This window comes from Cucurbita moschata, unplaced genomic scaffold (genome assembly GCF_002738365.1).
Source record: "Cucurbita moschata cultivar Rifu unplaced genomic scaffold, Cmos_1.0 Cmo_Scf00004, whole genome shotgun sequence".
Lineage (NCBI taxonomy): Eukaryota > Viridiplantae > Streptophyta > Magnoliopsida > Cucurbitales > Cucurbitaceae > Cucurbita > Cucurbita moschata.
In genome coordinates, this window is record NW_019268520.1 from 1,427,781 (window position 1) to 1,451,946 (window position 24,166).

The 24,166-nt window shown below is 37.7% G+C and overlaps 5 protein-coding genes across 11 annotated transcripts; 3 read left to right on the plus strand and 2 right to left on the minus strand.

Annotated features, from left to right (window-relative positions):
- Nucleotides 1-3,495: 3,495 nt before the first annotated feature.
- On the minus strand, nucleotides 3,496-8,869 carry LOC111441417. Its single transcript, XM_023078401.1, has 7 exons — nucleotides 8,198-8,869; nucleotides 7,697-7,746; nucleotides 7,569-7,608; nucleotides 6,197-6,274; nucleotides 5,044-5,160; nucleotides 4,062-4,141; nucleotides 3,496-3,947 (listed from the first exon to the last, which is right to left on the minus strand). The coding sequence occupies exons 1-7, from the start codon at nucleotides 8,774-8,776 to the stop codon at nucleotides 3,839-3,841; spliced, it is 1,053 nt and encodes a 350-aa protein (XP_022934169.1). The 5' UTR covers nucleotides 8,777-8,869; the 3' UTR covers nucleotides 3,496-3,838.
- Nucleotides 8,870-10,459: 1,590 nt separating this feature from the next.
- On the plus strand, nucleotides 10,460-13,739 carry LOC111442418 (protein N-terminal asparagine amidohydrolase). 3 transcript variants are annotated; one of them, XM_023079823.1, is made up of 9 exons: nucleotides 10,460-10,657; nucleotides 11,150-11,421; nucleotides 11,999-12,063; nucleotides 12,171-12,270; nucleotides 12,363-12,401; nucleotides 12,502-12,693; nucleotides 12,897-13,075; nucleotides 13,175-13,294; nucleotides 13,492-13,739. In XM_023079823.1, the coding sequence occupies exons 2-9, from the start codon at nucleotides 11,260-11,262 to the stop codon at nucleotides 13,601-13,603; spliced, it is 969 nt and encodes a 322-aa protein (XP_022935591.1). In that variant the 5' UTR covers nucleotides 10,460-10,657; nucleotides 11,150-11,259; the 3' UTR covers nucleotides 13,604-13,739. The 3 variants fall into 3 exon arrangements, with proteins under 3 accessions (XP_022935591.1, XP_022935589.1, XP_022935590.1); XM_023079821.1 differs by having other exon boundaries at nucleotides 11,218-11,421; XM_023079822.1 differs by having other exon boundaries at nucleotides 11,236-11,421.
- A 1,490-nt stretch (nucleotides 13,740-15,229) lies between these two features.
- LOC111441692 lies at nucleotides 15,230-16,147 on the plus strand. The gene has a single exon (XM_023078780.1). The coding sequence runs from the start codon at nucleotides 15,230-15,232 to the stop codon at nucleotides 16,145-16,147; it is 918 nt and encodes a 305-aa protein (XP_022934548.1).
- Nucleotides 16,148-16,241: 94 nt separating this feature from the next.
- On the plus strand, nucleotides 16,242-18,556 carry LOC111441832 (myb family transcription factor PHL5-like). 3 transcript variants are annotated; one of them, XM_023078978.1, is made up of 9 exons: nucleotides 16,242-16,338; nucleotides 16,501-16,590; nucleotides 17,163-17,365; nucleotides 17,505-17,601; nucleotides 17,673-17,749; nucleotides 17,838-17,877; nucleotides 18,057-18,111; nucleotides 18,191-18,260; nucleotides 18,400-18,556. In XM_023078978.1, the coding sequence occupies exons 2-9, from the start codon at nucleotides 16,539-16,541 to the stop codon at nucleotides 18,508-18,510; spliced, it is 705 nt and encodes a 234-aa protein (XP_022934746.1). In that variant the 5' UTR covers nucleotides 16,242-16,338; nucleotides 16,501-16,538; the 3' UTR covers nucleotides 18,511-18,556. The 3 variants fall into 3 exon arrangements, with proteins under 3 accessions (XP_022934746.1, XP_022934747.1, XP_022934744.1); XM_023078979.1 differs by having other exon boundaries at nucleotides 17,187-17,365; XM_023078976.1 differs by lacking the exons at nucleotides 16,242-16,338; nucleotides 16,501-16,590 and having other exon boundaries at nucleotides 16,603-17,365; nucleotides 18,060-18,111.
- A 150-nt stretch (nucleotides 18,557-18,706) lies between these two features.
- Nucleotides 18,707-23,194, minus strand: LOC111441831 (probable serine/threonine-protein kinase DDB_G0276461). 3 transcript variants are annotated; one of them, XM_023078974.1, is made up of 8 exons: nucleotides 23,001-23,194; nucleotides 21,925-22,410; nucleotides 21,342-21,507; nucleotides 21,195-21,245; nucleotides 20,668-20,850; nucleotides 20,439-20,532; nucleotides 19,430-20,175; nucleotides 18,707-19,321 (listed from the first exon to the last, which is right to left on the minus strand). In XM_023078974.1, the coding sequence occupies exons 2-8, from the start codon at nucleotides 22,386-22,388 to the stop codon at nucleotides 18,992-18,994; spliced, it is 2,034 nt and encodes a 677-aa protein (XP_022934742.1). In that variant the 5' UTR covers nucleotides 22,389-22,410; nucleotides 23,001-23,194; the 3' UTR covers nucleotides 18,707-18,991. The 3 variants fall into 3 exon arrangements, with proteins under 3 accessions (XP_022934742.1, XP_022934743.1, XP_022934741.1); XM_023078975.1 differs by having other exon boundaries at nucleotides 19,430-20,172; nucleotides 22,996-23,194; XM_023078973.1 differs by having other exon boundaries at nucleotides 22,996-23,194.
- Between the last annotated feature and the right edge of the window lie 972 nt (nucleotides 23,195-24,166).

The window sequence follows — 24,166 nt, forward strand, 5'->3', positions numbered from 1 at the left end:
TTCTCTCTTAGTGTTTAGGGTTTTGGGGTTTTGAATAAAAAAAAAAAAAAAAAGTTTTGGAGGCTCAAACAAATCCAGGTTGAGTTGACGAAATCTTTTGGAACAACTTGAACAATTTGAGTAGAGTTGACAGTTCAACCAAAGTTCAACCAAAGTTGAATTAAGTTAATTTGGATTGAAATCATACCTATCAGCAATACATGTTATATTAATAATTAAATTGTCATAAGACTCAAATATCAAATATGTATCACTGACTGACATCAATTACAAAACTTCTAATTAGTCTTCTTAATCATAGTTCAAAATAAAAATTTCAAATGGGTTCTTGTTTCCAAGTTTCCAAATCCTCTCCTTATTGAATTATAAATTTCTTAACAGTTTTTTTTAGCCTTGTCTTAAAAATAAAAATGGTATGAGACTCTATTTTAATAAGATTTACGATTTAAAAACTTTTTGTCGAGCTAAGTGAAATTCTAATGTGCATAGTACCTAGAGAAACATTTATAAACTATCTTAGAGGAAAGATCTTTGTCACACCGAGTTAAATTTCATTCATTCATATTTTATCTTATTCGTACTTAGAAGATCATTCCTAAGTTTTTGTAAGGTTTATTTGATTCACCTAAGTTCAACTTAGGGTCATAGTACAAAAAAAAAAATCATTAAGTTTTCTTTTCTTAGCTCTATTTGGACCGTTAGTTCTTATAATTCGGTTTTTGAGTTCTAAAATATCTTAATCAGATGTTCTACTAGTCTCTTTCTTCCTTAGCATCACCATTGACCTATATCTCATTAGTACTCGAAGCGCAACCCGTGTGTCAGTTTCAACGCATTGTTCTCTAGTAGGGTTTAGTCGGCATCTCCCTAGTAGGTCCCATAACATAAAAATCATAAAATGTGGAGGCAACCCTCAATCTTACGTAACATCATGATTAGGGAGTGGTTGGAGACCCCCTAACTATACCCATAAGGCACTCATTAAGTTCTCATAAGATTCATGCATTTCAACGCTCGACCCTAGTTCTATCAACTTATAAATGTAAGAGTACTACTACAAATCCCCGTCACATGGGCAAGTATACTATTAAGAATTAACTGAAAAGCGTGGATAGTCCCCACAGAATACAAATCATCGTAACCAAATTTTAAAAATGTTATATAGGTCCGTGATAGTCGAGTTGAGTTCACAATTAGAGGTTAGTATGAAAACCCCTGATCACCTCTACGTAACAGCATAATCATACTAGACATGAATAAATCATCGTAAGGGACATAAAAAAGTAATCTAAACATAGATACCTAGTCATGTTTTCAATTTCCTTAAATTTTATGTTTGTTTCTCTAATCACTACATTCATGCTTTTAACAACATATACAAAAATTTAAATAAAACGTTTCGAACGAAGTCATAGACTTATTTGTTTAGTTTAAAACAATAAACAGAAAGATCGTTATCAAAATAAAATCTTAACATAATGTTTGGATACGAAAATGAAAAGCTACCTACAAAACTACTAACTGAAAACAATGCATATTATTGTCCTATCTTTACTTTCATGGTCATTCCATCATTTATCGTCATCCGTACCGTGGCACTTTACCTTTACCTGAAGAATAAGGAAAGCATGTGACTTATTAACAACATAACATAGTCTTGAGCTCTTTCTAATTATGGGTAGGGTTGGAGGTAGGTACTTTCCCACACACGCTCCACGTATGCGCACATAGACCCACCAGGTGGGCTCCTATACATACCCTGGGCTTGACTTGATCAGGCTCAACGCACAAACCCATCACCAGATGCCACAGAAGGGATATGCTTGCCTAACCAATGCAAAATATAAATAAATCAAAGAAAATATTAAAACAATATCTCGATGTAACTAAATCTAAGAAAAAAATGAGATAGAGTATATATGTCAAGATATTTCTTTACGTTCAATAATTGGACTACAAGGTGGCTGATTTTAATTGATATCATCGAGATGATTTCTGAGACTGAATTGGAACTGGAGGAGCAAATTCATGCTAGTACAAAGAATAATTAGTAACTCCGACCTCGGCCAAGATCAACTAAGTAAGTACTTCTAGTATCAGTCTAGTTCGAGTAATTGTTTTATGCATGATAACACATGCCCGAACAAGTGTTTCTGCAACAACGATCAATCCATTTAGGATATTTTCAGTCCCAAAATTTCCCTTTTAATTTTAAGAAAAATTTCTGGTCTCTTTAATGGAGTTGGGTTTGAGGTTAGGAAATGAGCCTCCATTTGGGTTCTAGAAAGATCCCGACGAAAACGACGTCGTTGGCTGTTTTTCTAATCCTCCGCCGCCGGTTCTTGACCTGGGTCTTCTTCCTCCTACCGTCGCCGCGGCGGGGGAGGACGGAGGCGAATGGGCGTTTGTTGGAAGAGATTGGTGGAGAGGCGGCAGTGATCAGAATTTGGGTTGCAGTAAAAAACTGAGGCTTTCAAAGACAACTAGAAATTTGGTATCAAAACAGACGAGCAAGGTAACAATTTCTCTCTCTCTCTCTCTCTCTCTTCCATTTTTTACTGTTGTTAAAAAAAAATTTACTGCGGAAGTGGACTGTGAATATTTGAAGCAGAGCTGCGAAACACTGACCCACCAAAACACAAATCTTCTAAAGTAACTTCATGATTTGAGAGCTTTGAAAACCACTGATTCTCTCTTCATACACTTACCCGCCACCACTCTCACCTTGTGCGCGTCTTGTCAACGCGCCGCCCCAACTGCATCCACTAATTACGGTTTCTTTTCATATTCTTCTTCTTCAAAAAACAAAAATTGAAAATCATCGTAATAAAATTAAAAAAAGAAACTAATATGAATCACAGTATCAATCATGCTAAACAAACTTCACGTCATATATGAAGAAAATGTTCAAATTATATCTGATGGGTATAATTATATGATTTGTAGATTTCGAACCCTATAAAAAAATAAAACGTTCGCTGACAATTGAGTGAAAAAGGAACTTAAAAAGCTCGACAACGTTTAAATGTTGTCCAAAGCATTTTGACACCACTAGCATGTAAGCATAACGTCTCAATACTGTGAAAGTGAAGTGTCACGCTTATTCAATGTCACAAATCTCACTTCAACGTTCTATGATATTCATCTCTGGTGTCTTAATGCTATCAAATTTTTTCCTAAATTATCATTCTACTAGAATATAGCATTTCGACCCAAATCCTAAAATAATCGCTAGTTACAACTATGTTAAAATGTTACCATTTTCTCGTAATTTATAACCTTGTAATATCTTTTATCTAAATTGTATTAAATAATTATGAATAGCGGATAAATAAAACTTTTTTTAACAACCGACAATTTAACCTAAGCCCAACCCGAAAATAGAAGGTTGAGTTGAGTTACCAATACTAACCCGAACTTTTAAGTTGATCCAAAAAATTTCCTGAAACCATCTCGAACCATGTACCCGACTAGCTTGTCGAGATTGAGATTCAGACATCTCAAAATAAAACTTAGTAATGATGTTAAATGAAAGTTTTAACAACAGAAAGTTGAAGTTCAAGAAGTCCCAATAAAAAAGCAATGAAGATAGAAGAACAAGAACAGGAGAAAACATGTGATTTTCTTCTAACCTCTGTAAATAACTTCATTTTCTTAACCTCGTACAATTACAAACTGCCAAAAACAAACTGATAGGAACACATGAATTACCAATATCTATCAAATATCCTCCGCCCGCTGCCGTTGAATGCTTCTCGAGTTCATCTGCAGTTGGGGAAGAATGATTCGGACAAACGTTCGTGGTGGATTTTGAGGACGAGAAATTCGGGATGCGTACTCAGCTTCCAGTAATGTTATCGGTCCTCAACTGCTCGACCGGAGGTGGAAGGAGAAGAGCGAGCCTGGTTTTGTATCTTTCAATGCGTTGCAACCGTTCTTCTCTCAATCTAGAGGAATTATACGAACAAAATTATATTCGAAACGAGAATCAAATGACCAAATCTCACACGGATTTGCTGAACTACAGAGATGAAAGATCAATATGGGAAAAGAATGTGCACCGTGATCGAACTTTCTTCGCACGTCGAACATGTCGTTTTAATAACTCTTGCGTTGACAAGTCCTCAATGGATTCCTCATCCTGAAAAGCAGAAACACAGGTAAAGCTATGTCCAAAAGTCCTTGCAGAACAACCTTTTGGATATAAACGCTTAGAAGAATTCAGTTTGCTGATGAACTAAAGGATTTGGTTAAGAGAGCAAGCAACCCAGAGACGAAACCATAACAAATTTGCGATATTGAGCTTGAGGTCCAGTATTTACTGTAACGACCCAAGCCCACCGCTAGCAGATATTGTCCTCTTTGGGCTTTCTCTTTCAGGTTTCTCCTCAAGATTTTTTAAAAGCATCTGCTAGGGAGAGGCTTCCACACCCTTATAAATAATGCTTCGTTCTCCTCCCAATCGATGTGGGATCTCACATTACCTCCCCCTAGCAGATATTGTCCTCTTTGGACTTTCCCTTTCGGGCTTTCCCTCAATGCTTTAAAACGTGTCTGCTGGGAGAAGGTTTCCACACCCTTATAAAGGGTCTTTTGTTCTCCTCCCCAACCAATGTGGGACATCACAATCCACCCCCCTTTGGGGCCCAGCGTACTCGCTGACACTCGTTCCTTTCTCCAATCAATGTGGAAGCTCCACCAAATCCACCCCCTTTGGGGGCAGCGTCCTTACTGGCACACCAGCTTGTGTCTACCTTCGAAGAAGAGCGAAAAGGCTGGCACATCGTCCGGTGTCTGGCTCTAATAACATTTGTAACAACCTAGACCCACTGCTAGCAAATATTGTCCTCTTTGAGCTTTCCTTTTCGGACTTCCCCTCAAGGCTTTAAAACGTATTTGCTAGGGGAAATTTTCCACACCCTTATAAAGAGTCTTTTGTTCTCCTCCCCAACCAATGTGGGACATCACAAGCGCGGTATCTTTTGTTCATTAGTTTATTTTTATTTCAAAACCAAATCTTAAATTATCTGTACTTCTACCAACCTTATCTTTCTCATCAACTACTTCTTCGACAACTTCCTTCTTCTGTGACGGTACAGCACCAGTCACGGCGATGGGCAACGGTCTCGGAAGAGACCTCAAAAAACTTCCATATTGAGGCTGCCAGTAGAAAAATTATCAGCAAGCATTTTAGAAACAAAACAAAACAGCAAGTGTATGTTCCTTCGTGTGAATATATTACAGATAGGAACAGCAGAAAAAGGAAATGACATCAGCTAATGCTTTTTGCATGCACCATATCATAAAGAAAAGAACTTTGTCTATTAAATGCAGAGAAGAATGCATTGAAACTTACTAGCTAAGCAGTAGTAGATTAAGTAATCAAGTAAAGACATAAGACAGCCATAGGACATCATGTATAAATTTGCATGCAACTAATGAAAGAACGACGAAAAAACGATTGGAGCAGTGCTAATGAACACTCTTCACAGAGATTGTCAAACATTTTTAAACCAAAAGTAAGTTTTCTGATCTAGTTCTCGGTCAAGTTATCGACTCGTCTATACCTATAGAGAGAAGATGAATTTAAATAAACCCCATTTTGAACAAATGACAAATAAAGAACCCAATATTGCTATGAAAAAATACAGCATAAAGGCCAATTGGCTGTAGTGCTAACTATTAAGGCGATAGAGAGGTCCCCCACTTTGATTCCTGCCCCATTAGCATCTCCGATCCGAGATATGGGATTACTCCGCTAGGTCTTTTCGTTCCGGAGTCGGCCGGTAATGGACCTACTTACATTGCTTATGGACCCTCAGCTAAGCTAACCTTGGTTCTATTGGTTTGATGGTTGCTACCAAGACGATTTCTTTATGCCTATCAAAAAAACCTCAAGATGCTAACCCACGAAATACGATACGAGAAATTGAAAGAACTCATTTACTCCACGAGGGCAGCCCATGAAAATACATAGGTTTCTTACTCGTGCAAAGAAACTCTTTCTTGTCAACTTGGACAACTTCTCATATCACTAGGAAGATTTGGGATCTTTACAAAAGGCTTTCTATCAAAATCAAGAATCATTAATCTAATCCTATAAGGATCCTAAAAATAACATTCTGTCAAGACAAGAGGAGCGAAGTGCAGTTCGAATACACAAAAAGAAAAGATGTTGTAATCCGAAGACACAAACCTGGCTTTCTTCTTGAGACCCATTCCTCAGCCACGATCGACAAAGCGCATAAAGCGAAGCCCCATCAGTTATTCCAACCTAGCCATAGTTACTATATTAGTGTGCCAAAAAAGTGTAGATTCTAAATTTATAAAAGAAAAGTGGTGATTCTAAGCAAGTATTTCATTAAAGATAATTGAGGATCTGATCACATAGAATGCAAAGCCATCGTTCAGCAAAAGATGCCGTTTATTTCACACTAAAAACATATAAAACAATTACCATCACAGTCAAATTAATCCCTCCCTCCGTTTACAACTCATATTTCCCCAACTGATGAATCAAATGCATAATCAGGTCATTGGTAGAAGAAAAAAGGTCATAATTTTAGATTTTATCAAAAAATTGAACAAAACATGTCCACAAAATGACTGATGCTCCAAAAGGGAAAAAATTCTTAGTTTGTTAAACAGCTTTCAAAGAAATGGAACCCAAAGTATTTTGCAAGTTATACTGTAACGACCCAGATCCACCGCTAGCAGATATTGTCCTCTTTGGGCTTTCCCTTTGGGCTTCCCCTCAAGGCTTTAAAACGCGTCTGCTAGGGGAAGGTTTCCACACCCCTATAAAGGGTGATTTGTTCTCCTCCCCAACCAATGTGGGACATTACATATACTCAAAATGTAAGCTCAACAACCAGAAACTAGTGGTAAAACAAGGTGAGGAAGAATTGCAAACATCAAAATATAGCATATAAGTTGTAACAGCCCAACCCCACCGCGAGTAGATATTGTCCTTTTTGGGTTTTCCCTTTTGGATTTCCCCTCAACATTTTTAAAACGTTATGCTAGGGAAAGGTCTAGGTTTCCACACCCTCATAAAAAATGTTTTGTTCCCCTCTCCAACCGATGTGGGATCTCATAAATCCACCCCCCTTTGGAGCCCAGCGTCCTCACTGGCACTGGTTCCCCTCTCCAATCGATGTGGGATCTCACAATCCTTTGGGGCCCATTGTCCTCGCTGGCACACCGCCTAGTGTTTAGCTCTGATACCATTTGTAACAGCCCAAGCCCACCGTTAGTAGATATTGTCCTCTTTAGGCTTTCCCTTTTGGGCTTCCTCTCAAGGTTTTTAAAACGCATATGCTAGGAAAAAGTTTAGGTTTTCACACCCTTATAAAGAATACTTTGTTCCCCTCTCCAACCGATGTAGGATCTCACAATCCACCCCCTTCGGAGCCCAGCGTCCTCGCTGGCACTCGTTCCCCTCTCCAATCAATGTGGGATTTCACATAAGTAATCATCATTCAAACAAAATGAATCTAGAAACTCTCCCATGCCACAAATGTTCTAAAAAAATAAAAATGAACAAAATTCAGAATTTTAGAGCTTACTTTTCGATCTCTAACCACACAAAGAGCATCATCTCTGACTCTATCCTCATACAAAAACACAAAAGCACTATGTCACAAGTTTAGAAAAGAAGGAATGAAATATATGTAACATAAGGAGCAACCATTACCTCATTTCTTTACACCCATTTGCCTCGCCGATTGTTGATGGAGGAAAAACCTAGAAAGAGTAATAAAGCCAATTTCAACTATGAAAGAGATCTAAGGAAGGGGGTGGGAGACACAACAAACTCATGGGGTTTGATAAAAGGACAACAGGATCAGTTAAAAGAAACTTGGGCACGCCAAAATGATATGAAATATCCGACCAATTGAAAAGGATAATAACTTCATAAAGCATAATTGAAGAGCCATGTTGGTTAAACTAATAGGATGTAATTACTATCCCAATAGTTAGAACAGAAATAGCTCTACAAGCATCCAACGGTCACACAATCTCAAGTTTAAATGTTAACTCAGCTGTTAAAGTCATCAGCAGAACAAATGGAAATTGATTGGCAAAACTGAAATCAGAGTTAAATCTAGCAATTCAGTATCTCATCGAAACCTGAACTTTCTTATCCCATCAAACTAACGCCTCAAATGCTAAATCAAATTACTACCCAACTAACCTTTGGATCAGAGGAATTGGGGGCACCCTTAATCGATCCAGAGATGGAGGACCCAGAAAAGGGAATAAGTTGCTGCTGCAAGTTGGGAGGTCGAGCCATGTGCATTGGATGGCTCATGGAGTCCAAATGAGGCGACCCAATCGGCCGATGCGGGAAAGAAACGACGGGGCGATGTGGGTAGCCGCCAGGGTTGGCCACTGTGACGGTCTGATCGACGGGAAGGGGTCGAATGGGGCGAGGAACGAACCCGCGACCGGAGGAGGCGACAGGGTAAAGAATTGCCTGAGACGCATCCTGCTGAAGCTTCGGTAATTGGGTGTTCGGAGTTCGAACAGGGATGTGCTGCGCCGTGTAGAGGGCTTGAGGAGGGTAGTGGAGATGGTGGGTCTGAGGAATTGAAGAAATGGGTCTCGATGGCGCTTGATTCGCTAGCGGACGAGCAATGGCTGCGGCGGAAGTGGTAGCTGCAGCTGTGGTTAAAGTGAAAGAAATCGGAGCGACAGTGGTGGTGGTGGTGGCGGCGGCGGCCACCGCGGCGGGCGTCGTATTGGTGGGGATGAGAGGGGAGTCGACGGGCATGGTGGCGGGGAATTTGGGTGTTTTTGGTTTGATATTTTGAATATCAAATTGCCAAATTGAATTCTTGTGAATTCGCCCGACTGGGGGTTTGAACTCGTGGGGGGCGTTTTAGGATAATCAAATCAATTTTTAAATATTATTTTGATTTTCTAATTCATCCATAGGTCCTTCGATGACATGTTTCCATCCTCTTCTTCATTACTTAAAAAAAGTGAGTCACCGATTCAGTACAAAATACTATTCTTACTGTCTGGACAATTAGACATCCAACCCATAATCGCAACGACCCAATTGCAAGAGCAGACCTCTACCAACTGAGCTCTATCCCCCCGAGCCAAGTGAGACTTGCATGAAGGAGTCAGATACTTATTCTATTCTTTTCCTTAGCGTAATTGGATCATCCTAAACTTGAATCAAAGATCTCGCCCATAAAGTAGATCGTCGCATCTACGGTCCAACCAATTGGAAGAGAATTAATAGATTCCGTTTCGAGAGCGATTCATCCTTACCAAAAGCATCATACAACTCTCCATTATACTGCCCTCTCCAAGTGTACTTGTTCTCCGATTTTGAGATTAGGTTAAATGATATTTCAAACCAATATTCTTACAAAAAAAAAAAAAAAAAAACATATATATTAGAACGTAATATAAATAAAATGTTCTAACTATCTAAAAAAACAATACTAAATTTGGACGGATTCTCCCATAGGGATGTACATTCGACTTGACAATGTGGACCAACCCAACCCGAACTATAGGGTTGAGTTGGGTTGGATTAGCATTTCGAGTAGGATTGAGTTCATTTTTTTAAACTCAAATTGAATCGGTTCGACTTCGAGTTCGTAGACCAAACCTTCGAGTTGACCTAAAATATATTGAGAGAACCGACTTCGAGTTCGTGGACCAAACCTTCCCGTTGACCTAAAATATATTGAGAATTTTTTTCTTTTAATAGATTTGACATAGGCTAGTTCAAAGACCTCACACCCACACCAAGTAAATTCATGTTTTATTTTATTATTCTATTTATATATATATTTTTTTTTATTCTGTTTATATTATTATTTTTAATTTCTGTGTCATCCATACATACTTTTTTATAACTAATTGTTTTTATTAATTATTAATACATTTTATATTATTTTTAAATAATTATTCATATCTATTTTATTATATATATATATAATATCTTTAAACTAATTATTTTTAATATTTATTTAATTTTTTATTGACCCAATGATTTTTATTATTTATTTAATTTTTTTTATACTTATATTTTTATTACTTTAACCAATTTAAAAAATGTGTGAATATTTAGTTATCTTTAGTTTTATGACGAACTATTTTAATATGTGACAGATATTTTCACTCTGTTTTTTGTTAATTTTTTTTTCCAAAAACTATAGATTGATTTATGTTATTTAAGATTGTATCCAAATAATTATAAATAGTAGATAAATAAAAATTAAAAAGAACTGACAAAGAATGGAAAGTAGAGGGCTAGGTTGGATTGGACTGTGAAAAGTTTCGGGTTGAGATTCCAATCCAACCAATCGGAAATTTTATATTGGCTCACAAAAAAATCTCCAAAAACTCGACCTAACTCAACGTAGAACCCTATTTTCGGGTGGATAAAAAACGATTCTTTTACAAGAGAAAAAAATAAAATAGGAACTGAACACGAATAAACAAAAGCAAAACCCCCTGAAAACCCATTTTTCCTCTCAAGCAAGTCAGTACCATTATTTCCAGAAATCCTTTTACTCTTCTTCTCTCCCCCGTGATTCTTCATCTCTCTTCTCCTTCAACCTTCCATACCAGAGCCATGATTTTCGTCGACGGAGTACCCTTCACCGTCGAATCGTCCTCGTCAAATAAGGTACTTCCCTGCTTCAATCTTCACTGTTTTTCATTTTCCTCTCTCCCTAATTTTCACTTTAAGTTATGAACCCTCTAGCTTATGTTTAAGTTTCCTCTCGTTTTTCCATTTCAGTGTTTAATTTTTTTATGAAATCGATTCAGAATTTGCCCCACTTTCTTGTTTAACGATGTGGCCATTTTCAATTCTATTAGCAGAGGAACATGAGGTTGGATGGATTTCGAGCTATTCAGTAATATAAATTTGTTGTTGACTGTTCTCTGATTGTATTTTCCACGATCAAGTCTGTGTACACTGTTTGACTTTCAGTGTTTAACTTTGTAATGATTCATCTGCTCATATTTGCTTGATCATTATCGTTGTTCTTGATCTTTGACCTAGTAAACGGTTTTTTTACTGATTAATTTTCTGAATATGAGTGGGTTTGAGAACATATTCAAGATCTATATAGCATGTTAGCATCTGATGGGCAAATTTTTTCTTTTAAATTAGATCACAAGCTTTACGCATCCGGCAGCCCATGCTTGGACAAAGTTGTATTTGTTTAACCATTCAGAAAGAACTGTGTTTCTGAGCAGGGAGCTGATGTCCTGTATGCTTTAATGGAGTGTCCTTTTCTTGTTGATGCCACAAAATCATTCAAGAGTATTCCAGAGATGAGGTTCACAGATTCTGAACAGTTTGGTGTGGAGAGATCAACAATGTGTAAATGGGTTTATCTGTTTCAGAAAGAATATGCCACTGTTGATCCTGCCTTGGTGGATGTATTTTTTCTTCCTTTCCCTCTCTTTGGTTAAGCTGCTCTTTCATGAATTTGAATTATGACCTTTGCTACTCAAACTTACTGGATAATTGATATGAATAGCTGCGTAGGGACTTGAAGCACTGTGTTTTCAAAAGCTTCCTGTCGAACCGGCTTCTAGTAGTTGTAGCCAAACATCTAATGCTCCTGTGTCTCGACCACGACCTTACTCGAACAATATCAATGTTATAGGTTGTACAACTATGTCGTTGAGTTTTAAAAAGTTTAACGCTTTTGTGTCCCATTAGATGTCAGTAATACCCTGAGGTTAGGTTTTGAGATCACGAAAATCCTTCGAACGATGCCAAAAGATTATGATATTTATCCTTAGGACTACAACAAAGAACCTAAAGCAAGTTATTCCTTTACACATCCATAAGTATTTTCAATTGCATTCTGAATTAAAGTTGGTGGTCAGCTGGGTAAGAACTATTAGATCCTGATGTTGAAGTGTATGCAGCTTTCCTGATGTTGAAGTGTATGCAGCTTTCTGTTCTTTTCTAACTTTGTGTATTTATACCCACAATGCATAACTAAAGTTCGTTGGCACTGATGAAGCAACAACTTGTGTGGGTGTAGCTATTCGGAATCGAAAAAACGGAATGTAAGAATTATTTCTGAGAAGTTATATGTATTTTCTTCTGCTAATCTCGCCATTGTGTTACAATAGTTGCCAACTTATGCTTCCTAATCTCATTTCCTGGCCTTCAGGACATCGGTTGCTCATATAGATTTTCCAAACATCATAGAAAACGCCCTCTCGCAGATGTTATCCTTAGTTGTTGATCCCTCTTCTGATGCCGAGTTAGATGTAATGTCCGTACTGTCGATCCTGCTTATCTAACAAATGAATTGATTTAAGCTAATGCTTGAGGACTGATTCGAATCTATTACACAATGTAGGTTCATTTAGTTGGAGGCTTTGAAGATGTTCTACTCAAAGTCTGGCCCAGAACCTATAACTTTGTGATTCATTTCCAAGGATGCCATCCACACAATCAGAATATTTGAATTGAATTGTATGCATTGGGGTTTGATGCAGGAAAGTAATGATATCACCGAGTTGGAAGATCGTAAAAAGACAGAGGGTCATTCATTTCCGCTGTGTAACAAGATTATCGAGCGTTTATGGACAAGACCAGAGACATTTCATCTTCAGACTCTTTGTGTTCTTCATCACAACACTCGGAGAGACTCTGAAGGGAATGCTTACCCCATCTTCAGTGGATTCTCGGTTAGTCTTTGATTCATCCAGTTTCATGTTCTGTTTATTTTCTTTCATCTTTTCGGGTTGAGCTATGATTTTCATCACAATTCACGAGCTGATTTATGAGCTATAAGATGATCAGCATTGTTTGAGTGCGTTCTATAAAACAAATTAAACCTTTAGAATGCAAATTTAACTTAAATGTACTACTTTTCCTTTTGGTAATTCAGGTGAAAACTTCCGATGGATCTGTGTTCCCTGCTAGCTTTGACAGTACTTCAAGATGTCCAGATGAAGTTATTCGGAGAATTCGACTATCTTCCTCGTACGAGGATCCAAGTTTGAAGGGAAGACTGCTGGAGACATACGAAACTCATACCGATCAGTTCAAAATCGAACCATGCTGCTGGTAATCTGTCAACCTGTAACTTGCAAATCCTCCCCATGACCATTTTTACCTTAGGATTAACTCGGATGGACAACGAATGATGTTCTTGTGATATAATAGGTCGCCATGGAAACGATACATGGCTCTGTCTCTGCAACAGCTTTCCGATGCCGAAATCCTTCAATCATGTTCTACCTCTCCTTCTGCAGAAGCACCAGACTTTGTGGAAAATTCAAGAAGGTATATATAACATGTCGAATACCCTCAAAATAAGATGTATTTTACTTGTTTCTGCAATCATATGAATTTCAAAACGTTCTTCCAATCATTCGTGTACCCGTTTCCCCCCATGAATGTTCATACGACTCGATGTATTAAAACCAAATGCTGCTCGTAACGTATATGTGGAACTGAATATTGTCTCCCTCTCTTAACAGGCAGTGGGCTTATTTAGTGGAACACCCAGATTGGAGAGAAAGCTTCCCAGAGAAGAAGCCAAGAATTTTTAGAAGGGCTGCTGATGGGAAATGGGAAAGGAGCTTTAACTGACTTCTTCTCTGCTGTTATCTTTATGTGAATCCTTTTAGTTCTGTTATTTTATAACACTGTTCAACATATTTCCATTTAAAATCATGAGAGTGTAATTGTTATCTTCACCCAAATGAATTTGGGTCTTGCTTCCTTTCGATTCTAAATCGCCGTTGCATCCGGTTGCATCCAATCTCGGTCTTTTTTGCACAACACAAGGGAGTTAGTTGAACCGATTTCAAAGACTTAGATAAAGTTTTGACATGACGTACGTGTGGAAAGGTTAGCAAGGAAAGGAGAAGTCGGTAGATGTTTAGTGTTATGGTTTGGTAGATGTTTAGTGCTATGTTTTGGTGGAGAACTCGGATAAGAACGTTGGAGGAGAAAAACTCATTGTCTCATTATGCTTTGATGATGTTACAGATGTTCAATCGGTAAGATGAGGGAAAAATAAAATGTCGCTAGTTCCACTATCACCTTATAGTATAATAAATAAAGTTTGAGGATTGAAATGTCTCGCCCGAAGAAAAAAAAAAAGTATATGCTCACCTTTGAGTTACCCTTACTTTGGTTGGTATTAAATGAAATTGGGTATCTAATTGGACTCAAATTATCAAATAATCTCTATTATTTATTTAATAATTTATTAACCTATTGCTAACTTTCAATTATTTATTTAATAATTTCTTAGTATATTGCTCATAAACTTTCAATTATTTATTTAATAATTTCTTAACATATTCATTATCTTTCTAAGTTTATGGGTATGTAAATATAAATTCGACTTTTTTTCTTCGTATAATAAAGATCAAAATTTAAAACCTTATAATTTTCTAGAGTTCGAACGCTGAGATAGACTCCATAAAGGACGAATGTTGAGTTTCTAACCCTCCTTATCTCGAAAATATTACGAGTTTGGGCGAACTTTGGTCTAAACTCTGGAACTGGTGAACTTGTACACAAGCATCAAGACAAATTCTGCAAATGACGAACTTTGGGTTCCTAACTCTCCAAAGTTCTAATAGGTAAAAGTTAGGAGGAAACGAGGTCTTCAAAGGACAAACTCAAGGTTTCTAAGCTTCGATAGCTCTAACGAATCGAAATTTGGACAAACTTTGGACCAAACGTCTAGACAAAGCCATGTTTGGACGAACTTTGGGGTTCTAACTCTTCAGAGCTCCAACTGAACAAAGGTTGGACGAATTTTGGTCCAAACATAAAAACGAACTCCGAGAAGGACGAAGTTTCGACTCCCAACATTATAGAGCTCTAATAAGTTGTCCATATTTTAACAAACTTTTGCATAAACGTCAAGACGAACTCTAAAAAGGACGAACTTTGAGTTTCTAGTCATTCTGACCAAAGCAAAAGGTTCGGGACAGGTTTGAAAGATCGAGCCTCGAACATCTAAGCTCGAACCTAATATACTAATTAAATACTATGGATTAAAATAACATATTTGAGTAAACTAGGTGATTCCCTAAAGTAACATATTTGGCTTACAAAAGAGGGCAAATACTTGGAGCTCTTAAGCTCCATGAGATATATATATATATATATATATGTATATATATATACAATTTGTACATAATAAAGAACAAACGAAGGCGGATCCATTTCCAATTCCAAATTGTTCATCACATTACTATGAAAGCTTCCATCATCTTCCGTGAAGATCAAAGAAACCCTATTTTCAGAGCCAAAATCCCTCTCAATTTCTTCGGTTTCCCCTTCCGTTCCGCCATTCAACTTGCTGAACCTGATAATCTCTCCTTCACCTTCACCTCTTTCTTCAGATCCGGCCCTGCTTTCAACTTCTCTTACCGTCCCAATGATTCTCTCGCCCCTTTCACTCTCGCCGTCAAGGCCGGGATCGGACTCCACGGCTCCTCCATTGACTCTCCTATGAATTTCACCGCCGAATTCAACCTTCCAGGTAATAAACCCCCTCGGTTCTTCCTTCACTTCAGGCCTCGACTCGGCGATTTCACTCTCCGCAGATCGGTCCAGTCGCACACCGCGAGTTTCAATTTGCCTCTGGATGATGATCTTGCTGCTATGAGTAGCGGTAAATCCGTCGATAGCGGCGAATCTTCGGGAGAAGTTCATACTGACCTAGGTCTCGGAAATACGATGCTCTCAGGCCAGAGAATCCATTGCTCGGGGATATTTAATCGATTCCATGATCTGCTCTCGACTGGGGAGATTAACGCGAGATCGACATTTAAGGTCAAGAACTCGGCGGCGGTGAAGTTCCAATGGTGCATGAGGTTTCCGATGAGCATGAAGAAGGAAGAGTTTACGGCCAAGGTTATGCTGCTCTCTAAACTGCCATATCTAGCATTAAGAAAGATCAAAATCGAACTCGCGGCGGCCAGCGACAGCGAACGAGAAAGCAATGAGGCCGTCAGCGCCGGAGAGATTTCAGTTTTGAAGAAACATTTGGACGATTTACGGACAGAAAGCCGGTGGATGAAGAAGAACATAGAGCAACTTCGGTCAGAGATCGGTGACCAGGTAGCTGCACCGGCGAATCCGCCGGTTGAATCTCGGAAGAAAAAGTGAGTTAGAAAAAAGCGTCAACGGAGTCCACTTTTTTTGTGGACTCAAAACGGAAGTCGCGTGATCGATCCAGGCCCGTGAGCCCATTGGGCTTTCTGAGGCTAATAATGAGATCCTGAGGGACCGTTGGGCAATAATTGAAGTTTGCAGGACTGCAGTTGCAAGCAAAAAGCTTAGACCAATTGCAATATCATGTATGCCCTTTCTGTTTCATTTTGTGTCCAAGATTTAATTATTTTCATACTCTGATACCATCATATTATTGAGGTGATTTTGAGTATATTTTAAATAAAATTAAGTGAAGATAACTATAACCCAATAATAAAAAATCTAAATTGATTCTTATGACTATTTAGGATCATAATTGACGGTAACAAGGTTTTTTCGTCATCAAATGCACCTGGACGACGACGACGAAGAGCTACAGCCAAAATCACTCAAAAAAGGTGACCTTTAATTCTTTAGGAATAAAGAGAAATGATTGGTTGTGTTGGGTCACATGGAATTTAATATTTTAGGAGTTTTTTTTTTTTTATATACCTAAATGTTGTACAGGGACAAATGAATTGTTCCATGAAATTAGTCGAGGTGCATAGAACCTAATCCGAACATGAAAATGAACCTAACCCGAACTTGAAAATGAAAATGAGTTAATGATAAAATTAAAATATGGGTATTGGAGACAAAATGTTCATTGGTTTATTTAACATTAGAGCTTTGTACTACTTCAAATAACTTTGTACTAGTTGTACCAGTTGTTACCATTATAAAAAAACTTTGAACAGAAAGAAAAGAATTTTTTTCTTTTGAGATGAAGCTACATGGCGACATTATGTCCTTATCATTACAAGAAAGTGGATCAAACAGCCTCATCTGTTCTTATATATACCATTTACATTTTATTGTATTCCTTCATATGATTATGATATGACCGAGCAACTATTGATGAGTGATTGCAATGGGCTTTGTCAACTCTCTTATTTGGGATCGCCATTGCTTGATTTCTATGTTTTTGAAGGATGTGAAACTTTCTCTGAAGCAGAGTCTTCATTTGTATCCTCCAACACTGAAGATGATCAACCTCACCTTCATTTCTCATCTTTTGCTTTTGATTCATCAAAGCATCAAGGAGAAGCTCAAGAACAATCAAGCTGTTGCCACGAGTTCAGCGGTGACTGTTCCTGGTCATGGGAAGAGTTGATGGGGAATGAGAACAAAAAGGTTTGTTGATACGTCCGTTCTGTTTTGGTTTGGTTCATTTTGGTCTCTGTACTTCCATATATGTTGAATTTGATTCGTATGTTTTGTGTTTAAACCTTTTCATTTTTGGTTCTTGTTCTCTTTTTCGTTGTGTTTCCAGTCAAAATCAAGGATTGGTTCGAAGAAGCGAATTAAATGGACCGAAGAACTTCACCAGAAATTCATGAATTGCGTGGATCAGCTTGGTGGCACTCAAAGTAAGTAACGTATTTGGTAAATGAGGATATCCCCATCTGAATTAGTAACTCTATTTGTTACAAAAGTGCAGAAGCCACACCAAAGCAACTCCTCCACTTGATGAAAACTGAAGGATTGACTCTCATCCATATAAAAAGCCACTTGCAGGTTTGTATACAGAAAAAGCTACCAAAATTTCACTCTAAATTTCTTATTCTTTTGATTTAGTTTTTAACCAAATGATTTTCCGTTTCAGAAATACCGCATTTCTCAGCATATTCGAGATTTTTCAAAAGGTATATTTTATGTATTACAGAACGTGCCAATCTAGATAGTTAACGTCTTATACATTAAAAAGTATAATGATTAAAATAAAATGTTAAGATTGTCAACTGAAACTCTCAACTAAACAAATAACGACGTTTTTCAAATCTCCACATCCCTACGTGTACTAAAAGTCGATGTGTTTGTGAAGCAGGAAAATCCGAGAGAAAACCCGACAAGGAACTGATGCTGGCTAACCAAAACAGGTAGAGTTGAGTACTTGAGTTGCATTTACATTAATCACAACAAGAAAATGTTACAAACTTTCCTTATATATCCAAGCAGAGGGAAGCAGCTGGTGGAAGCAGCGAGACAACTACTTGCTACACAGAGTAGTTTGAATGAACAATTGGAGGTCTGATAATCCCATTCCAAAATTTATTGATTTGAATGTTCCTTAGAAGTTATAATTTCATCAAATTTGACATCAAACATGAACAAATAATAAAACTTCATGCTCTATTCAAAAGTTGATGCTTGGGTTTTGGGTACAGGTTCAGAAGAACTTGATATCAGCTATTGAAGAACAAATGAAGCAACTGAGAGGAGTTTTAGAACGAAGAGGGAAACCTGTTGTGTTTAGAAATGAGGAAGAGAGAAAATAAAATGGAGTTTGGTTGAATCAGAAAAAATGTGTTCTTTCTACTGTCATCTTTTGATGTCAATATCCCTTCAATCTTCAACAAAAGTAACTCACATTTAAACACACAAATAAAGGGTTATAGTAACGGAGATTCAAACAGAAATTCACGAGACAAAATCAGGCAGAGGTAGTATACAATAATGGTTTCAAGTCCGATGTATGGTAAAAATGGTAACTTATTATATCATATTAGACCCGAAACAAGCAACACATGCAGAAGTACCGCCATTTAACATGATCTTATAAACCACAACCACAACCACAAATACACACACACACACACACACACATATATATATATATTGGTTTTAAATGAAAATATCCCTATCGGTATTACTTATCTTTCAAGCCGACCACGAATTTGAATCCTTCTCGAAAAGTATTTGCCAACAATCAAGAAACTGCACTCAAAGATCTTGTTCAGCTCCCTATCATGGCTGGAACTAGAAACCAGCCCATCCAGCAGGTTGTGAAGATATGTCGGTGTTTTTCCGTTCACCACCAGTACGTTGTTGTGGACTATTCCTTTCACCAGTAAATCCAGATTTGTTGGAGCTTCCAGCAGACACGGCTGTGAAACTCTCAGCTCCGAAGCCCCAGCTTTCGAAACCGGTGTTGTCTGAAGAAGAAGCCTGCTTTCTTGGCAGGCTTCTAGTTCTCACAGATTTGACTTCCTTCTCGGTCGTAACAGGCTGCTGGTTTGAGGATTCTTCTGCAAAGGCCTGCCATGGCTTTGCATCAGGGATAGGAGTACTCGAATCGGCCTTTTGCAGCTGAGAGGTGAAATTAACACAAATCATTTTACGTTACATAATGATGGAGGCTTTCCTTGCAATGAAGAATATCAAATCCACGGGACGAAAAAGAAAGTGAGGGCATACCCGAGGCATGGCAGAAGGTTGAACGTCTGGTGAGTTCTGAGATTTTATTTCAACTTTCTTCGGCGATGGACTCCTAGCAGCAAGTGCTTGCTTGAGCTCCTGTATCTCTTGCCTCTGAGAACGGCAGATAGCAGACAACTTTTCAAATTTGGATGTGATTTCAGCTTTCTCCACATTTGCTTGCTTCAGTTGCTCCTTCAACTTCTCCACCTCAGCCTCTAATGCTACTTCCTTTCCTGGTCTGTTGTTAGTGACATCAGAACTGAATTTGGAGGTATCAAACTCAGAAACAAAATTGTTAAAAGCTTTATCCTGGAAAGCTGCACTCTCGGTTTTTGATGCTTTTGATCCCTCGGAACCACGGTCTGTTTCATTCTGGAAAAACGATAATTTGATGTCACTGAATGAACCACTGTCTGCCACTGTCTTGTTTGACTTTTGGACTACATCCCCAGGACTAGCATTCTTAAGCGAAGAATGATTATTTGGATTAATCCTGTCATGTTTTGATGAGCGAGAAGTTGACTCTTCATCGAACCTAATTCTGTTGGTATCCTCGTTGACGGTGTCATTGGCATGTTGAGTAGACCAGAAAGCACCCAGCGATCCTCCACCTCCACCTCCCCCTCCCCCTGCTGCCTTGGGCACATGTGCTGCTGCTTGTGACGAACTTTTAACTGAAGGAACTGCGGGTGGACTTCTACGAGGCATAGGAGAAGATTTGTTCACAGGGTTGGAAATGCCTGATAAGATATCATTCATATCAACAAACTTCAACACCAAACCATAATTTTTAAGCCCTTCACACATTTGTTCAACAAGAGATATAAACGACCTCTGTTTTCTCGACTAACTCGATAATGAATAACTAGTAAATGCTCCTGAAGAATAAGATTTTATTTGATGCCATCATGTATCCTACCTCCTATCTGAGACATTGATTAAAAAGTATCTTAAGGGAAAGAGATCTAATCAAACTAGTGAATGCTAAAGCTACCTTCACCCTCACCTTCCTGTTTGTCTGTAGAGGGCATGTCAGGTGGCTGATCAGGTAATGACTTCTGTGATTCAACTGGTAGCTGGTCATTAGCACGAAACCAGACCTGTCACAACACAAACAAACCCTAAGATTAGGAAGGAATTATGAAAATCCTGACACCTATTATTGTCATGGACATGAGCAATCTAAACTAACCTAAATTCATGGAGATGAATGGCCAATCAAGCAAAGCGCTTGCCTGCGTGATATCTGGTCTGTCATTTGGGGACGCTTGGAGCATATCTCTGATTAGGTTTGTAATCGATGAGCTATATTTAGGTAACTCTGGTATTCGATAGTTCCCATTTAAAATTTGAAGTTTTGACTCTCCATCAAAAGCACTTTTGAAGTAACATATGCGGAAGAGAAGACACCCAAGAGCCTGTCATGTAATAGAATTCAAATCTCAATTATAAAAGGAACATCAAACACTTAAACGTGTATAGAATGTATGAGATCAATCATCCTCAATATATGTCTTGAATTTTAATTTTTGGGCAATTTGTTGGAATAGTATGCAAGGTCGATCTTCCTCGCTTCAAGATCAATAGTTAGATCTCGCTTCAAGATCAATAGTTAACATGGTAATCCGCCTGTAAGCTACCTCATATATGATAAATCAAAGTTGTGTTCAACCAAGAAGAAGAGTGCTAAGAATCATAATAAGTGTATACATAAACTCTATATCACAATTGATGTTTTGATAGAGAGGAAGACTTCACATACCCATATATCAACTTTCTCATTTATAAGCTCTCTCCGGTATAGATCCCACATCTGTTCCATAACAGTAAAAAGATCAAAATGACAATCATATTTACAACCAGAGATCACAACTGCAAGTTGTTTTTTAGGATATGGATCCTTTAATACCTCAGGGGCTCTATAGGCTGGTGTAGTGTACTTCCTGATGTTATCTTCTTCCACTCCCATTTCCTCAGGCTTCTCAAAACGCTTGTGGTTTGTAGAAGTGCTTCCAAAATCACATAATTTCCAGAGGCCATCTGAGCCTAACAAAAGATTTTCAGCTTTCAAATCTCTGAAAATTGCAATGACAAGGGAAAATCAATAATTAGTAATGCAATAAAAGAACCGTAATTAAAAAGAATCAAGATTTTAGTGTAGTCATTAGACTCGGTAACAAAAAACATAGACCATACCATCATTACAAAAACCATACACCATTGACAGATGTTTCCAAACATGGTTGGATTAGATCAACCAAAACCATATACAACAAAAAATAGAGCGTAGACATGACTTCAAAGCTATTGAGTAGAGATCTTTTTACCCTGAATTACAAAGCTTCAAATTAACAACCAAACTACTAGCTGAGAAAATCGCATCGGTTCATTAACTAGTTATGGAATATGACAGAATAAAGATTTTGTAGACTATTATAACTTATAAGATCATCACATTGCTGGGATATAGATAACTAGCTACCGTGTTTTACCTGTGAGCAATTGGCGGGGAATGACAATGCATTGCAAATACTGCATTACAAACATCTCTGAAAATTAAGAGAACTTGATTTTCATCGAAGTATCCAGCTCCTCTACTCTCCAGGACACTAACCAAAGACTTCTCACAAAATTCCATCACAAGTAGAGCTTCCTTTGTGCGTCCCATATCTATGACAGTGTGGGCATAAAGTGTAACAACATTGGGGTGGCCCCTAAGTGATTTCATAACTGAAACCTCCTTCAACACCAACTCAAGAGATTCCTCATCATTGCATATAATGTGCTTCAAAGCATACTGATTCGAAATGTGTACAGCATCCTTGGCTAAGTACACACAAGAGAATCCTCCTTCAGCAATGACGTTTCTTACTTGAATCTTAAGATTTCCAACATCGATCGAGCGACCCTCGAGACCAGATGGTTCTTTGTGCATGAAAGGCTTGAACCTCCACATGGTTTATAGATGTATAACGAAACTGAAACAGAATACATACAAATGAAAACATTATTAATATTACAATACACAAAAAGTCCCCTTCTTTTGGCAGATTTAAAAGGGAACAATTGGAGCTGAAATGAACAACAAAAAAATATTCACAATCGATTCCTCGATCAGGCCGTAAACTTAAACCCTAAAACCTCAATCCCAATCAGTTCCAGAAAAATAGCATTCACATTCGCTCATAAAAAGCAGATCCAATACTAGTCAACCAATTGCAATGGCATTGCTTCTTGGATCTTAAGGTACAAAGCAAAAAAGCACATAAAAGTTCAAAATCCAATCAACTGTATACCCAGGACACAATCAACGCATCTAAAGATCACTAGGCAATGTCCAATCCAAACAACGCCCTGGGATCTAGGAGTACAGCAGGGCACCCAATAACCATAGCAGCAGAATGAAGAACTAAACCCTAACTCCGATCTCAAACATCACTAAAATGGGAAAAGAACAACAATCCAATTCGATTCCATAGCAAAACAGAATTACAAGCAAAGATAACAATCTGTAATCACCGGAAATTAGAAGCAAAACAACACACGGAGATTTGGAAACTTACCCTACCTTGATGAAGAGGCGAGTATGGAAGAGCAAGGAGAGGGTCAGAATCCGATGGAATTTAAGACGGAGGAGATGGGTGGCGATTGAGATCTGGGAGTTTGCTTGTGGATCCAGAAAGACGATGAGAGATGAAATCTAAAGCTATATCTCACCTCCTGACGCAGACAGAGGGCAAAGAGGGTACCAAACGAAAGCCCTCTCTCAAGATTGTTAAATGTTTATATATATATATATATATATATATAAATACATTATCCTACATCATAAAAAATATATTTATATAAAAAAAAAATAATATTATTTTAACCCATTAAAAAGTTTTTTTTTTTTTTGCTTCATCTGCCGATTCCGAGACCTGGGACCTTGGCTTAGCACCGAACGAACTGGAGCTGAAACAGCTTTCTCCTCTAATAGTGGTCGGAGGGCAGAAAGCTCACTACGAAAATTAAAAATTATTTAAAGAAGTAGAAAAAGAACTAATTTTATTCGAGATCCAATAGATCTCGAGTTTATCGATGAAAATTTAAAAAATTATGTGGATAAAATGGATCTTTTACGGTAGTAAGATTATAACAATTCAATGCGTAGAAACTAACATATTACTAACTTTCCTTTTACGACTTCTTTTGTTGTGTTTATCTTATCGTAAATTGACTGTTTATGGTCCGCTTAACCGATGATTGAGGGCTCTCTTTGTCTCAATTTCTTGGGTTGTCCACGTTGTCTTCTTAATATGGAAGGTATAGTTTTGTCATAACTCGTGCATGTCTATAAATTTTCACCGTCTATGGGATAAATCTGAGCATAACATAATTCATAAGCAGTAGCAATCATCAATATAGTCTTTTGTAACGGTCTGATTTTTCTATTAAAAATAAGATCGCCATGAATGCATAACATGATTGTTAAGTGCGGGAACGTTCATTTAAGATATTTCAAAAATGATGTCATGGACTTAAAAATTCGTAATAAAATTTTAAAACAAAACAACGAGTGAAATTTAAATAAAATAGAGAAGAGAATAAAATCATGCTCGAGTCTAACCTAAGAGTTGGAAAATAAACAAAATGCAATACCATAACACTGGTTTCACAGCGCTCGTGGAGACGCCGTCATCATCCATACAAAATGTAAGAATAACACATGACTTTAGTATTTTAAGAAATACT